The following is an 18,594-nucleotide window of genomic DNA, read 5'->3' on the forward strand; positions in this document are numbered from 1 at the left end:
CGGAGGGAGTATTATCCATCTCCTTTCAAAATGTCTCCCTAATTAAGAGGGCACGTGATCCATTTCTTGAGTTGGAGTCTGAAGGCTCCACAACATTGGCTCATGCACACTCCCACTTCTTGCTTATCCACGTCCAAACTTTATCTAGCTCTCTTTTTTCCTAACATAAACGAACCAATTAATAATGTTAAGAGTCTGAATTAATAAATATAATGGCCAATCAAAAATAAAAAATGACCAAATATTTAAGAAAAAATGGATGTTTAGTCTTTACTAAATAACACATTGGATCATGATCAATTGAGATTATTTAGGCTAATTGAGAAATGAGATGCAATATCAGCCACTCATTTTTATTAAATGAGTGGTCCAGATTTTGCCACACAATAAATATTATTAGATTAATTTAATATGAAAGGGTAAAACTGTCTTTTCGCGTTTTAATTTAGGGTTCTTCATCAGATTTCATCTCTCGTCGGCGATTCTGGTGAGATTTAACGATTGAATCATATCTCTCATTGAATCTATTTTAACGATTTATGATTCAATTGATTTGCAAAATTAGACTCAGACGGTTTCAACGATTTCAACGATACCTGATTTGCGATTCAATTTTCGAAAAATAGACGACCTGTTCGACGGATTTCTCTGTTGATTTTGACGTTTTTCGGTCGATTATACCCACTTTGATTCTGTTTTTATCCTTTATTTGTTGATGCCCAGTCAAATTTGTTCCTAATTAGTTTTTTTTTTTATTTTCTCATCTTCAGGTTCGATTTCAGTTCATAATCAACAGCTAAGTGTTATTTGATGGATTCTTCATCTTATTCCGAGTCTACGTCGACGAATGGTGGAGGTAGTTTGGTTTGATTTTCATTAACATGAATTTTTTGTGTTATGTTGGTGATTTATGCTCTGTTGACATGATTTGAAAATCTGTTGACATGATTTATGTTACTTGGTAAATATTCTGTGTTGTTGTTATGCTCTTTGTGGACATTCTGTTTCATTAACATTATTTTGTTGTGTTATGTTGGTGATTTATGCTCTGTTGACATGATTTATGTGTACTTGTTAAATATTCTGTTGACATAGTGTGTTTGAATTGGTGTATTCTAATTAAATTGGACATTTTGATCCTGGTAATTTGAAGCATGTTCTGATATTTTGGTTTACATAACTTATATCAATTGTCTAAGAATTTTACAAGAGTGCAGCCACCTCTTTAGATATAACTATAGGGGTAATTTTCTGATTTATGTGAAGCTACTTGAGAAATCAGCTCAATAATTCTTGACCGAGGAAATAAATGTTAGTCTAAGTGGATCAATGTTTGGTTGGATTTTCTTGAATGTAAAAGTCCATATGATATAACCATAATCAGAGTCCTTAACTTGACTTAAAAAAATCAGTTAGTTATTGGCTAAGCAAAAGACCATAAATACTTAGAAGGTTGAGAAACATGGTTGAGTTTGGAATCTATGGATACTTTAGGTGTAGACTGTTTAACCCTTTTTTCTTAATCAGTTGTGAGCTTTCAAGGGAGAAGTATGGGTTATGAGCTCTTTGTTGACATTCTGTTTCATTAACATTATTTTGTTGTGTTATGTTGTTGATTTATGCTCTGTTGACATGACTTGAAAATCTGTTGACATGATTTATGTTCCTTGGTAAATATTCTGTGTTGTTGCCATGCTCTTTGTTCACTTTCTGTTTCATTAACATTATTTTGTTGTGTTATGTTGGTGATTTATGCTCTGTTGACATGATTTATGTGTACTTGTTAATTATTCTGTTGACATCGTGTGTTTCAATCGGTGTATTCTAATTAAACTGGACATTTTGATCCTGGTAATTTGAAGCTTGTTCTGATATTTTGGCTTACATAACTTATAACAATTGTCTAAGAATTTTACAAGAGTGCAGCCACCTCTTTAGAGATAACTATAGGGGTAATTTACGTAAGTCTTTTGATTTGCGTTGACGTGACTTGAAAATCTGATGACATGATTTACGAATGGTGGAGGTAGTTTGGTTTGATTTTCATTAATATGATTTTTTTGTGTTATGTTGGTGATTTATGCTCTGTTGACATGACTTGAAAATCTGTTGACATGATTTATGTTAGTTGGTAAATATTCTGTGTTGTTGTTATGCTCTTTGTGGACATTCTGTTTCATTAACATTATTTTGTTGTGTTATGTTGGTGATTTATGCTCTGTTGACATGATTTATGTGTACTTGTTAAATATTCTGTTGACATCGTGTGTTTGAATTGGTGTATTCTAATTAAACTGGACATTTTGATCCTGGTAATTTGAAGCATGTTCTGATATTTTGGCTTACATAACTTATAACAATTGTCTAAGAATTTTACAAGAGTTCAGCCACCTCTTTAGAGATAACTAAAGGTGTTATGTTGTTGATTTATGCTCTGTTGACATGACTTGAAAATCTGTTGACATGATTTATGTTCCTTGGTAAATATTCTATGTTGTAGGGTCTGTTATTCCAATTTGCAAGCCTGAGTTGAGGCCTTATGAAGGTCAAAAATTTTCTTCCCTTGAGGAAGGAATTTCCTTTTATGAAAAGTATGCTCAGGAGTGTTGTTTTGATTGTCGAAGATTTGGAAATAGGTCTAGTGGTGGTGTTATTATTTTTCAGTATGTTGTTTGCAATAGACAAGGATTTCATACAGTAGATTCGTTGGATGTTGATGTTAGTGTATCTGAGGATGGTAATGTGTCTGATGATGATGAAGTATCTTCAAAGAAGAGACGTAGACGTGGCACCAAAAGGTGTGGATGTGGAGCGAGAATTAGTTTTAAGTTTTTTTCTGATTTTGGTGATAAGTATTACCTTGTGCATCAGTTTGTTGAGGAACACAATCATACTATGGTTGACAAAGATCATAAGAGATTTATGAAAGGTAATCGGAGTTTGAATGATGTTCATCACAAGTTTGTTGAAGATTGCACCAAAGCTAACATCGGTCCTACCTCTACTTTTAACTTATTAAAGGAGTTTTTCGGTGGTTATGATGTTGTTGGGTGTACGTTGACTGATGTTAGGAATTGTTCACGTGATATTAAAGAGAAATTAAAAGAAGTGGATGTGCAAATGATCCTAAATCAGATGCAAGAGAAGAAGAGAATTTGTGAAGGGTTTTTTTACAAATATCAATTATCACCTGAAGATAATAAGTTAGTGAGCTTATTCTGGTCTGATGCTGAGTCTCGGAAGCATTACCACATGTTTGGAGATGTTGTAGCATTTGATACAACATATTCAACAAACAGGTAGTTTATTTATTATACTTAGTAATTGACATAGATAGTAGTTGATATGGTAGTTGACATATGATACATTTGTACTTTGCATCATTTCTGATTTAATAGTTGACATAGCATATACCTATAATTGACATTATTGATGTTTTGTGTTGATGTATTTGTTCAATAGGTATCGTATGGTGTTTGGTCCATTTACCGGGAAAGACAATCATGGGTGTCCTATTGCGTTTGGAGCTGGTTTCGTATCCGGTGAGAATTGTGATGCATTTTCATGGCTTTTCACTGTATTTGTTGAATGCATGGGTGTTGCTCCAAGAATCATAATCACTGACCAAGATTGGGGAATGAGGCTTGCCATTGAGAAGGTATTACCTGGTACAAGGCATCGTTTGTGTATGTGGCATATTATGAGCAAGTTATTTGAGAAGATACCTAAATCAATTTCTGATAGAGAAAAGTTTAGTAAGGAGTTTAAGTCTTGTGTTTGGTCAGAGTTGTTAGATCCGGATGAGTTTGATATATTATGGACTAGTATTGTTGAAAAATATAGTGTAGAAGATCATAAGTGGTTTAAGGATATGTTTTTGATCAGACATATGTGGATCCCAGCCTTCTTTAGAGATGTTCCTATGGGTTCTTTAATGAGAACAACATCTTTTTCAGAATCTGAAAACAGTTTTTTTAAGAGGTACTCGAAACCGTTGTTCAATTTTGCTGACTTCACTCTTCAGTATAACAATGCCATTGATGCTCAAAGGAATCAAACTGAAAGGCTTGACTATTATGATTCTGTAATCACTCCAAAATATGTCACTGATTTAGCATTTGAGAAGCAATTGGGATCTGTTTACACAGATAGGATGTTTAGAGTGGTACAAGATTTGATTGTTGAGGCTGATAAGAGTTGTCGGATGATTAGCATGTCCACATTGGAGAACATCGAGGTCTTCAAAGTTTCTGATGCTAGAAAGAAGATCTTTACAGTTAGACATGAGATAGAGACTGAGTCATATGAATGTGAGTGTAAACTATTTTTAAGGTGTGGTTATCTATGCAGCCACCTTTTTTTCATTCTCAGAAACAAAGATGTCAACAATATTCCAGAGAAATATGTTGGTAACCGTTGGCTTAAAAGTGAATTACTAAAGGCAGTTCATGGTCTCACGATTGATGAAAGTGCGTCTGACAGAGGTATGCAAACTGTTTTCTATAGATATTTTAGTTTAAGTTTTAGCATGTGTTGTATAAGCTGTTGACATATCTTATATTGGCTGTTGACATCTTATATAGGCTGTTGACATTTTATATGTCTGCAGGTTCTAACAAAGATGACAAACTACAGATTGCTAATAGGTGTCATGGACGTTACTTTGGTCTATATCAGCGTGCTTTTAGGAATAAAGATCATTTGATTGCTTTGGATAATTTGCTTGCGGGTATTGGTCCTCAAATCTTTAAAGACGACTGTGCTGGATCGTCTTCTCTTGATAAAAATGATTCAATCATGAACATATATGGTATTGCTGTTCCTGAAGAAATAACTGCCCATGCTCCAGATGTGGTTAGTACAAAAGGAGGTGCAAGTGACAAGAAAAGCAGGATTAAGTCAAGCATAGAGAAAGCAATTGAAAAAGCAAATAAACCTCATAGGCGTTGTGGAAAGTGTCACAAAGTTACTGATCATAATGCTAGAAGTTGTGGCAGAAATCAGACATGATTGTTTTTTTTTAATAGTCAGAGTTGTTTTTTATTTGTTGACATAGACTACAAATTATTGACATTTTCTCGTTTGTTGTTTATATCTGATTTTAATCTCTATTGACATCTATTTATGATTCTGTTTTTTTAATTTTAAGATTTGTTTTCTGAGTTGTACACCTTTATACAAAGTGTTGACATTTGTTTATAAGTTGTTGACATTTCAATACAAGTTAGACATGCCTTGCTTTCATGCTCCTTTATGTTTTTAATGTGCACATGTCAACAACTTAAAAATTAATTCAACTATATATACTGGCCATGTCAACAAGTAATATAATTATGTCAACTATGGTGCACATCGTGTCAACGGCACATATCAGTCATGTCAACTACGCTACATATCGTGTCAACTACACGTACAAGTCATGTCAATTATTTTACAAGCCATGTCAATAACTAATATAATTATGTCAACTATGGTGCACATCGTGTCAACGGCATATACTAGTCATGTCAACTATACGTACAAGCCATGTCAACTACACGTACAAGCCATGTCAACTATACATAGAGAACATGTTAATATCAGTATTACAATTATATCAACTACACGTTAGAGTCGTGTCAACTATATTACATTGTATTTTAACTACTCATAGAATCATGTCAATAAAAAATAAGTCATCAAAGTCATGTCAACTACGTTACATACTATGTTAATTACGCACAGAACTATGTCAACAATAATTTTAAGCCATGTCAACAATAAAAATAAGTCATGTGAATCATAACAAAATTAACAGAAAATATACATTTTCATAAGTTCAAAAGTTAGAAACCACAATAGTAGCTGTTTTGAAATCCATCCCAAAACAAGAAAGCTAACAACATTAAACGTTAAATACATCCCAAACTTCTTTCTATTAACAAACCACTTTTTGTATTTGTTGTTTAAACTATTCAATTTGTGCTTGTTTTCTTCCATCCATGCATCAGCTACTTCTAAAATGGGCACTCTCTGGTTGTTGTAACTTGATGCAATCAAGTTGTAGCAATATCTTCCACGCAGTACCTGGAGTATCTTTATGCCGCGTGCAGAGAAGCCAACATTCCATTCACTATCTTTTTTTCCAACATAAGTTTCCATGTGTCTCATTAAATAGACACCACAGTCCTTTATGTTGGTGCTTGTGGCCCACTTCAAGGAAAGAATATCGATGTAAGACTTGTTAATATTTTCGAATATCTCTAACAAGTTCTTCTTTTTGTAGTATGCCTCCAACATATCTTTCTGCAAATATATTAATAAATAAATAAAACTACACATAAAAAATATTTTAACATTGTGCATAAATTATATCAACAAAATGTAGAGACTGTTTCAATAAGATAAAAAAAATCATACCAGTAAACCAATTTCATGTCCATACTCCTCTAATGCATCCATGCCATTAACTTTTCTGTTGTCTATGATCTCAATCTTACTTTGTTTCAGCCAAAATACTACCAGGTAGTAATGTCGGTGTTCACAGATTGGAAAGAAGACCTATATGACATGGAAGATAAAATTACATTCAAAGAACACATCCTAATATTTTCTCAAAAATTTAATTGTTAGATCTAATTACCAAATCAATGTTTCTCCAATCAAATTCTAGTCTTTTTTTAATCTCATTCTCTATTTCATCAATGAATTTGTTCGTTGCCATCATAGTATTCCAACTTTCTGGCCGATTTGTAACATTGAAATTCTGCAATTAACATATTTGGTTAAGGAGACCTGTAATTCAAATATTTTATATAAATTTTTAGATTACTTACGGTTGGAGATGTTGTCATGAAAAAGCGTGCAGGTGATGTTGTTGGCTTTTCTTTTTCAATGTTGTTCAAATGTGAAGCCCATGAGTCAATAACACCAGATTTGATTTCTTCATGGGGCTTCAGTGAGTTGAACAATTCCTTGGTTGCCCAAGTAAAATCATCATCATACACACATGTATTCCTGAAATGAAGTTATAAAAATGACATATGAACAACAATCATAAATCTTGTCAACTGTTTAGAAAACTAATTTTTTTTTATATCATGAATATAATTAAATTATACATACTCATCTGTTCTTCCTGTTTCTACTATGTAGTAGTAGAGATCTCTTTCATGAACTTCGAGGTATGGCAGTATATCAACATCATTTACTTCTGCTGTGTAGAGTTCTGATTTGTTTTTATCTTCTGGAAGTGCAATCTCAGATAATGAAGCAATATTCTGTTTTCAGTGGACATAAAATTCATGTCAACTACAAATTCTTGCCATGTCAACTACGGTTCATATCTTGTCATAAAAGTAATGTCAACTACGGTACATAATATGTCAACTACTCATAGAGGCCATGTCAACAACACTTATAAGTTATGTCAACTACACGTAGAAGCCATATCAATAATTATTATAACTCATATCAACTACACTATCAAGTCATGTCAACAACACTTCACTCATTTTATAAAAATAATATACTGTTTAATTTTAGTTTTAGTTACCTCAACAATATTATCTTCTTTATCCAGTGGTTTTTCTCTCTCTGTTTCAACGTTTGTGTCATCTTGATTCTCCTTATCTTCCTGTTGTTTCAATTGAAACATATTACGTTATGTCAATTATATTTTTACCTACAATATGCAGAATATCTTTATAGTTTAATATAGTTATTGTAAATTCTACCTGTTCAAGATCTTTCTGATTTTCTGTCTCACTCCCCTTGTTATCAGATTCTAGTACAGGTGGTGATATAGGAGACGCTGATTCATTATTGACGCCACATGTGTTGTCCTCTTTTGATCCTTCTCGTTCTTCATTTTCTTGTTCTTCACTTTGTTGTTCTTCATGTACTTCTTCTTCAGCAGTCTATTGAAATAGTAATTTATAATTAATATTAAATTAATTTCAACTTAGAGAAAATGTATGTAAACAAAATGATGTACTTACTTTGTTATAGCAATCTCTCCATTTGAAAGTTGGAAATTTAGTCAAATCTTCAAGTGCTTCCTTTTTCTTTTCGACAGTAACTAGTGCTTCACAGATTGTTTTACAGTTGTCAAATGCCTCATCTTTGTCTTGAAGAAATGACTCTGCCAATTTTACACACTTGTCTTCCACAGATTGAACAGAAGTTGTTGGGCTTCCAATTGCAGATCTAGCAATATCACACACTAATCCAAATAGATGATTAGTTTTGACGTGTGTAGGAACTTCTTCAAGGGTTTTTACTAGATTGGTCTTCCCATAGTTCATGATTTGAATGTATTTCACTACATTCTGCATGATATCTTTTGGGACAACGCTTTGGGAAGACCCAACCCCACTGTCAACTACGTGGGGAATCTGTTGTTGAGGCTCCTGCTCCTGCTCCTGCTCCGGTTCACGGATATATCTTTTGAAGATAAGTCCATTACCAAATATTCCCACATCTATCTCCCGATCTTCCCTAGCCTGGAGATGTGTGCTTGTCCAGCCTTTCATTAATGGGAATGTGCGAGGAACTGAACGTTTGGTTCTACGGCTAAACCATTCCTTGTACTTGTTCTGTAACGCAGATAATCTTTGCTTGTTTGCATTCATCCAGATGTTAGCATCACATATCATATCCATACACTTCTTGTTGCTCTCTGATGTAAGCATTGCTTCGCAATATCTTCCTCTGAGTACCTGTAGAATCTTCAAGCCGCGTGGAGTAAAGCCAATATCCCAATCCCTTCCCTTCCTGCCAAAGTATGTCTCCATATGTCTCATCGTATAAACACCGTTGTCTTCTTTATTGGTGCTTGTGGCCCAATCTAAAGGAATAACTTTGTAAGGAGACTTCTTTATATTTTGTGATAGATCTGTCATGTTATTCTCTATAAAGTATGCCTCAAACATATCTTTCTGCAAATATATAAACAACTAAATTAAAATTTGCATACAAAGCATTTTAGCAAGATACATAAATTATGTCAACAAAAATCTAAACATAATGTTAGCTATATTTAAAAAAGCATACCAGTATTGCAACATCAAAGCTATACTTTTCCAAGGGATTCTTGTCTCTAGGTGGTTTGGCACTATCAATTATCTCAATTTTGTTCATCCTCATCCAGAATACCACAAGATAGTAATAGCCACTTTTAAAAACAGGGAAGAATACTTGTATTGTATGTTAGATAAAATTAGAGAAAAGAATTTGACAACTCCTGTCCAAAACTATGTAGGTGAAACTGTGAGATCTTTGCACAAAAATAAATTTGTTACCAAATCAATCTTTCTCCAATCGAAATCTTCTATTGTTCTAATCTCCTGTTGAATTCGCGACACAAAGTTGTTCTGGGATTTCGAATATTGTCCAGATCGTCAACTATTTCCCCAATCTTAGACTTTATTGTTCCACATGTTGATGGCTCAATCAATGCTGATTCTAATAGTAACAAGAACAATCTTTTGAACCATGGCCCTCCTTCACAATCTTCTAACATAAGCTCTTCCACAGCTTTATGGCTAACATTTCCTCCTTTTTTTATTTTACAATGTCTGGCTATATCTCTCATGAAAGACGCATTACTTTTACAGTTAGCTCTGGAGTAATTTATCCTACCTCTCGGAAATCCGTATACCAGCTCCACATCGTCCTCTGTTATACTAACACTCCTCCTATTATTTAGCTTTATCTTGCACTCTTTTTCATCAAAACATTTCACCAATTCAAATGCCAAATAGGTAGGAATGTAATCGACGTTGAAATGAAAAACATTCCCAAAACCCAAGTCCTTGACAGCATTAATCTGGGCCTCATTCAATTTGCTCAGTGTTTCAATAAAATACCACGTCTTCCTTTTGACTAGAAGCCTTTTAGAAAAGAAATTACTTTTCTTTTTCTGTTCCTTAGCCTCTCTATACTTGTCATTCTGATTTTTGCTTCTAATCTCAGAAGCAATTAATGGTCTCTTGTCATTTCTTCTTTTACTTCTAATCTCAGATGTAATCAACTCATCCCCATCAATTGATGTACTTCTTTTTCTTTTTGTTGTGTTCTTTTTTTCTGGTTTAAAAGCAAGTACAATAAAAATGTCAACAATACAGTAATATAATGTCAACCATATAACTATCTTGACAACCATTCAAACAAGCTCACATTATGTCAATAACTATTGTATAAAATGTCAATATCACTATTTCAACAAAATGTCAACAATACAGTATTATCATTTCAAAATTTATAGCAACTACAATCATACATATGACAATTGCCATCATACCCTGTTGACATACTTTGTAATCCTTTGACACTTCACATATGAATTCATTTTTGTGTGTACAGAACATATCTATTTTATAGGAACCATATGACTATGTCAACAACAATTCAAACAAGCATACATTATGTTAAAAATTATTTTATAAAATGTCAATACCACTATGTCAACAGACATCTTCTAATGTCAATAATCATAAAAATTTAAATACATACTACTTAACCTCAGAAATATTCTGCTGCTGTTTTAAAAAAGCAAAAATCGAACTCATCAGATAATTAAATAATGAAACCTAAAAATAAAATCTTTTGAATAATCAAACTGTGTTTTTCAAAAGTGAAATTGAAGTCATACAATTAATAAACGAAAGAAATCTTTAACCTGAATTAGTCGTTTCAGTACTTTGTGTTGATTTGCTGTTGACCTCCATTTCTGACGTCGTTTTTCCAGGAACGGTCGACGATCCAACTGAATCACTTGTGTTTCTTTCTCCGGTTGACATTCCTAATACTCTAAATCGATTTAGAAACCTAGAAAAGAGATGAAATCGGGTAGACGAAGGGTTTGAATATGAGAGAGTAGCGAAATAGTTTGTAGAATAGAGGGTTTTGAATTAAATTTTTTTTCCGCCATTTTATTAGAAAAAAAGACAGTTGACATCGTTAACATTTGAAAAAAAGGCAGTTGACATGACATTTATTTAGTTATTGACATTACATATAGTTTATTTATATTTTCTTTTTTGTTTTTGACATTTAATTTGCTTTATATTGACATGTATTGTATGACCATAATTCATGAATTTGTTCCAAATATTGAGTTATCTGAAATTTTATATGAAGCCTATTGACAAGATGTTCAAATTTTTCCTATAAGTTATTGACATTTGATAATTAAGGTATGGACAAAATGTTGAGTTTTTATATGGAAACTATTAACATGTTTTTTATGATAATCTTGCCAGTACATATTTAAAATTTAAAAATTAAGAAAAATAGGTGTATATTTTTTTTAGTTACAAGAATTGTTTTTGAGCTGTTGACATTCAATTCAAGTTGTTGACATTTCTATTTAAGTTGTTGTACTGATTTCATAGTTGACATATTATTAAAGATTGCATAGTTTAAAAACCACATTTGATAATTGTTTTACGCATCCATGTCAACAATACATAGAAAACATGTTGATAACAATTTTAAGTCATGTCAACTACACATACTAGCCATGTCAACAAAAGTCAGAATGCATAATAATCATTTTAAAACTAATCCAAAAAATAAGTTAACATCAAACATTAAAATCAGTTTTTGTTCACTTCCTCTTTCTACAACTAAACAACTTCTTGTATTTGTTGTTTAGCTTATACAATTTGTCCATATTTGCTTCCATCCAATCATGAGCTAGTTGTAACATTGGCGATCTCTGGTTATTGTAAATTGATGCAATCATCGTGCAGCAATATCTTCCCCTGAGTATTTGGATAATCTTCAGACTACGCGCAGAGAAGCCGATATCCCAATCACTGCCCTTTTTCCCAACATAGGTCTCCATGTGCCTCATCAAATAGACACCGCAGTCCTTTATGTTTGTGGTTGTGGCCCATTCTAAATTCAGAAAATTGAATGAAGACTTGTTTATATTTTCTGAAAGATCTACCAATTTCTTCTCTATGAAGTATGCTTCGAACATATCTTTCTGCAAAATATATAAATAACTAAATTAAACTACACATACAAAGCATTTCAACACAATATAGAGAATATGTTTATAACATAGATAAAAGCATACCATTAAACCAATATCAATGTCATAATTCTTCAACGGATCTGTATCTTTATGTGGCTTTATATTATCTATGATGTCAATGATGTTTTTCTTCATCCAATATACTACAAGGTAGTAATGGTTATCTGCACAAATTGGGAAGAAGACCTGTATGACATGAAATATATAATTATATCCATAGAATACTTGTTCATATTCTAACATAGATATCATTTTTAGATCTTATTACCAAATCAATTTTTCTCCAGTTGAAATCTGGTCTTCTTTCAACCTCATTATCTATCTGAGAAATAAAATTTCTCTTTGCTGTCAAAGCATCCCAATTTTCCTGCCGATTTGTTACATTGAAGTTCTGCAATTAACATTTTTGGTTAGGGAGACATCTGACTCAAACAGTTTACATATAATTTAAGATTACTTACACATGGAGATGTACTCATAAAAAAGCGTGAAAGTGATGTTGTTGGCCTTTCATTTTCTCTGTTGTTCAGGTGTGAAGCCCACGCGTTAATTACACCCACATTAATTTCAACATGGGGCTTCAGTGATAAAAACAATTCCTTGGTCGCCCAAGTAAAATCATCTTCATAAACGCATGCATTTCTGAAATGAAGTTATACAAATGACATATGAACAATATTCATAAATTATGTTTACTACATAGAAAACTAAAAATACTTTTTAGATCAATGAAATAATTAAATAATGCATACTCATATGTTCCTTCTGTTTCTAGTATGTAGTAGTAGACAGTTCTTTCATAAGATTCCAGGTATGTTTTTGTATCTACAGCTCTTATGTCAACTGGAGAGCCTAGGAATGGGTCGGAATGCGTTTTATCATCAGACTCTTTCACACTAGCTTCTGTCAGTGGAATCTCAGAGAATGGAACAACAGTCTTCTGTCAGTGCAAATAAAATTCATGTTAGTTTCAATTAAAAATCATGTCAACAACTAGTATAATTATGTCAAGTATGGTGCATATCGTGTCAACCGCACATACGAGTTATATAAATTACAGTACGTACTATGTCTGCTACACACAGATACATGTTAACAGCAAATAAAATTCATGTCAACAACAATTATAAGACATGTCAACTACACATACAAATCATGTCAACAACAATTATAAGACATGTCAACTACACATACAAATCATGTCAACAACAATTATAAGACATGTCAACTACACGTACAAATCATGTCAATAACAATTATAACCAACTGTCAACCACACTTTCAAGCCATTTCATAAAAACAATACAATATTTAATTTTAGTTTCAGTTACTTTACTTTAACAATATTCTCTTCTTTCTCTTTTCTTTTCTCCTGTTGCTTTGCTTTGTTCATTTCAACATGTGCGTCATCCATTGAACTTGCAGCTGGTGGTGAAATAGTAGAGGCTGATTCACTATTGTTATCACCCATTGTGTCTTCTTTTGTTCCTTCTTCTTCTTTTTCTTCAACAGCCTATTAAATTAGTAATTTATAATTAATATTAAATTAATTTGAATTAATTCTAAATAACAAAAGACGAGATTTGGCTCATCCCTTTAGGATCAGAAACTGGCAATGTAGGGATATGGATTCTGTTTCTTTCTCTTGTCAACTACGGTACATAATATGTTAACTACTCATAGAGGCTATGTCAACAACACTTATAAGTTATGTCAACTACACGTAAAAGCCATGTCAATAATTATTATAAATCATATCAACTACACTATCAAGTCATGTCAACAACACTTCACTCATTTTATAAAAATAATATACTGTTTAATCTTAGTTTTAGTTACCTCAACAATATTATCTTCTTTATCCAGTGGATTTTCTCTGTCCGTTTCAACATTTGTGTCATCTTGGTTCTCCTTATCTTCCTGTTATTTCAATTGAAACACATTATGTTATGTTAATTATATTTTTTTCTATAATATGCAGAATATCTTTATAGTTTAAGATAGTTATTGTAAATTGTACCTGTTCAAGATCTTTCTGATTTTCTGTCTCACTCCCCTTGTTATCAGATTCTAGTACAGGTGGTGATATAGGAGACGCTGATTCATTATTGATGCCACATGTGTTGTCCTCTTTTGATCCTTCTTGTTCTTCTTGTCCTTCACTTTGTTGTTCTTCATGTACTTCTTCTTCAGCAGTCTATTGAAAGGGTTATTTATAATTAATATTAAATTAATTTCAACTTAGAGAAAAGGTATGTAAACAAAATGATGTACTTACTTTGTTATAGCAATCTCTCCATTTGAAAGTTGGAAATTTAGTCAAATCTTCAAGTGCTTCCTTTTTCTTTTCGACAGTAACTAGTGCTTCACAGATTGTTTTACAGTTGTCAAATGCCTCATCTTTGTCTTGAAGAAATGACTCTGCCAATTTTACACACTTGTCTTCCACAGATTGAACAGAAGTTGTTGGGCTTCCAATTGCAGATCTAGCAATATCACACACTAATCCAAATAGATGATTAGTTTTGACGTGTGTAGGAACTTCTTCAAGGGTTTTTACTAGATTGGTCTTCCCATAGTTCATGATTTGAATGTATTTCACTACATTCTGCATGATATCTTTTGGGACAACGCTTTGGGAAGACCCAACCCCACTGTCAACTACGTGGGGAATCTGTTGTTGAGGCTCCTGCTCCTGCTCCTGCTCCGGTTCACGGATATATCTTCTGAAGATAAGTCCATTACCAAATATTCCCACATCTATCTCCCGATCTTCCCTAGCCTGGAGATGTGTGCTTGTCCAGCCTTTCATTAATGGGAATGTGCGAGGAACTGAACGTTTGGTTCTACGGCTAAACCATTCCTTGTACTTGTTCTGTAACGCAGATAATCTTTGCTTGTTTGCATTCATCCAGATGTTAGCATGACATATCATATCCATACACTTCTTGTTGCTCTCTGATGTAAGCATTGCTTCGCAATATCTTCCTCTGAGTACCTGTAGAATCTTCAAGCCGCGTGGAGTAAAGCCAATATCCCAATCCCTTCCCTTCCTGCCAAAGTATGTCTCCATATGTCTCATCGTATAAACACCGTTGTCTTCTTTATTGGTGCTTGTGGCCCAATCTAAAGGAATAACTTTGTAAGGAGACTTCTTTATATTTTGTGATAGATCTGTCATGTTATTCTCTATAAAGTATGCCTCAAACATATCTTTCTGCAAATATATAAACAACTAAATTAAAATTTGCATACAAAGCATTTTAGCAAGATACATAAATTATGTCAACAAAAATCTAAACATAATGTTAGCTATATTTAAAAAAGCATACCAGTATTGCAACATCAAAGCTATACTTTTCCAAGGGATTCTTGTCTCTAGGTGGTTTGGCACTATCAATTATCTCAATTTTGTTCATCCTCATCCAGAATACCACAAGATAGTAATAGCCACTTTTAAAAACAGGGAAGAATACTTGTATTGTATGTTAGATAAAATTAGAGAAAAGAATTTGACAACTCCTGTCCAAAACTATGTAGGTGAAACTGTGAGATCTTTGCACAAAAATAAATTTGTTACCAAATCAATCTTTCTCCAATCGAAATCTTCTATTGTTCTAATCTCCTGTTGAATTCGCGACACAAAGTTGTTCTGGGATTGTAATGGATCCCAATGAGGCTGCCGATTTGTTATATTCAAATACTGCATTTAACATTTTTTGTTAGTGAAATTTGTCATCCAAATAGTTGACACAGAAATTTAGATTACTCACGCATGGGGATGTTGTCAGAAACAGGCGCGGAGGTGACGATTTTGCCCTTTCTCTTTCCTTGTAGTTCAGGTGTGCTGCCCATACATCAATTACACCTATACTGATTTCTGAATGGGGTTTCAGAGATGAAAACACTCCTTTGCTTGCCCAAACAAAGCCATTAGTGTAGACACATGAATCACTGAAATGAAAGCGTGCAGACAACATTTAAATATCATTCATAAATTATGTCAACTGCATGGAAATATAAAAGGATTGTAGAGATTATTCAAAGAATTAAATTATGCATACTCATTTGTTCCTTCAGTTTCTACTATGTAGTAGTACATATCTCTTTCGTCTGGGTTCAGGGTTGTTTTCATATGCACGGCTCGTATTTCAAATGGTGAGCGTAGCACTGGGCTAGGACGCATTTCAGCACGAGTCCGTTTCTCTCTAGCTTCAGCCAGTGGAATCTCAGAGATCGGAACAGGGTTCGGATGCTGTTGTCAGTGAATTTAATGTTAGTTGCAATTACAAATCATGTCAACTATATTACACTAACTGTGTCAATAACTAATATGATTATGTCAACTACACTACATATCATGTCAACTGCACTACATATCGTGTCAATAACCGTGTCAATTACATTTTAACAACTATTACAAGCAATGTAAACAATAATTCATTCATTTTTTTACCTTGTAAACAATCATTCTTCTTTCCGTGTTTTCAGGAGTTTTTTCTTTTTCCTCATGCATCTTCTCTTTCCCTTTATGTTCTTGTATTTGTATGTTCGATTCAGGAGGAGTGTCATCCAGTGTTTCAATACCCTCTCTCATCATATACTCAACAATTGAGCATGCAGCTGCATCCTCCATGTCTTCCTGAAATTCCATTTTATACCATGTTAATTATATTTTTATCTATGTCAACTACGATATCCACAATGTCAATAACTAATATAAAATTAAATACAAAGATTCAATAGTTCAATATAATCATTATAAACTGTACATGTTCATTTATGATATCAACAATAGCATTTGTTGCCTTGATTGCTTCTTCATTGTTGCTAATTTCAAAGTCAGTACATGCTTTTGATAATAGATGCAAGGCATTTTGTGTTCTTAAGTCTATATCAGCTTCATCTTCTGCTTGAATTTCAAACTCACTTTTCCTGTTCTCAAATCCTATAATTGATGCTTGAATATTGACATGTCCAGGAGATTCATTTGTTGGTGATGTCCTATCAGCTTCATCTTCTGCTTGAATTTCCAACTCACTACTCCTGTTTTCAAATTCTATAAGTGATGATTGATTATTGACTTGTCTAGGAGATTCAGTTGTTGGTGATGCTCTATCAGCTTCAACTTCTTCTTGCATTTCCAACTCAGTTCCACTGTTCTCAGATTCTATAATTGATGCTTGAGTATTGACATGTCCAGGATATTCAGTAGTTGGTGATGCCCTATCAGCTTGAACTTCTACTTGAATTTCCAACTCACTTCCTCTGTTCTCAGATTCTAAAACTGATGCTTGAGTGTTGACATGCTCTGAAGCATTGGCTTCTTGTTGTTGGAGAGATGGGGATGCTGTCTGTGGAGATCCTAGTACGGCTGTCAAGATAGGAGAGTTTGATTCATTATCACCATCACACATCATGTTCTCCTTGCTTTGTTCATCTTCTTCAACAGTCTGTCTGACCTCTTCAGGATTATCAACTGGTGATGTAGGTAAATTTTCTCTATTTCTTTCTTCTATAGCCTGTTCAAAAATTAGTTCAACAATGTTACTTTCTAAACTGTAGGAGTAATCCAGTGTCAACTAAGAGAAACATATATCAACAAAATGATGTATTAATCTCAATATAGGTTGATTATGTGCTTACTTTATTGAAGAAATCTCTCAATCTGAAAGTTGGAAATTCATTCAAATCTTCAAGTGTTTCGTTTTCTTTTTCAGCATTCCGTATTGAGTCAAATACCGCTTTCCAGTTATCAACAGCAACATTGTTGTCTATATGAAATGACTGGGACAAATGCAGGAAAGTGTCACTCACAGATACAACCGGAGATTTTTGGCTTCCAATTGCGCTTCTAGCAATGTCACCATATCTGATGGGAGTATGTTCTGAGAAGAAGACCCCACTCCACTGTCATCTACATCAACACTTTGTTCTTCATTCTCTTGCTGCTGCTCTTCATTTCGAATGTATCTCTTCTTTATATTTCCTAAACCAAAAACTCCTGCACTGATCTCTCTATCTTCTCTAGCCTGAAGATACTCACTTTTCCATCCTTTCATTAATGGAAATGTCCGAGGAACAGGACGCTTGTCTTGTATAACTCTGTCTAAGTAGCAGAGCTGCATATGTTAAAAAATGCATGTCAATTACTATTGTGTCGTGTCAACTCAATACACAAGCCACTTAAAATAACTAATACAACTTATGTCAACTATAGTACAAGCTATATCAACTACACACACAACCTAATGTAATAATGTTAATAATCAACAATGCAAAATGTAAAACATACCATAAGGAAGGGAAGTGGTCCAGCAAATGCATTCTTCTCTGTGATTGACCAATTTTGTTTTGCAAATTTGAGAACAGATATTACATACGAACACCAATTTACATTTCTCACGTTATCCAGATCATCAATTATCTCTCCAATCTTAGATTTTACCATTCCACATGTTGATTGCTCAATCAATGTTGATTCTAGCAATAACAAGAACATTATCTTAAACTGCCTTCCTCCTTGAAGATCATTCAACATAACCTTTAAAACATCGTTATGGTTCACA

At 33.3% G+C, this 18,594-nt stretch overlaps 1 protein-coding gene across 1 annotated transcript; it reads left to right on the plus strand.

The window, feature by feature from the left end:
- Positions 1–810: 810 nt before the first annotated feature.
- On the plus strand, positions 811–5,010 carry LOC125195258 (protein FAR1-RELATED SEQUENCE 5-like). Its single transcript, XM_048093435.1, has 4 exons — positions 811–856; positions 2,501–3,299; positions 3,463–4,484; positions 4,610–5,010. Exons 1-4 carry the CDS (start codon positions 811–813, stop codon positions 5,008–5,010), a joined length of 2,268 nt encoding a protein of 755 aa, XP_047949392.1.
- The last annotated feature ends 13,584 nt before the right edge of the window (positions 5,011–18,594 follow it).

This window comes from Salvia hispanica, chromosome 6 (genome assembly GCF_023119035.1).
Source record: "Salvia hispanica cultivar TCC Black 2014 chromosome 6, UniMelb_Shisp_WGS_1.0, whole genome shotgun sequence".
Lineage (NCBI taxonomy): Eukaryota > Viridiplantae > Streptophyta > Magnoliopsida > Lamiales > Lamiaceae > Salvia > Salvia hispanica.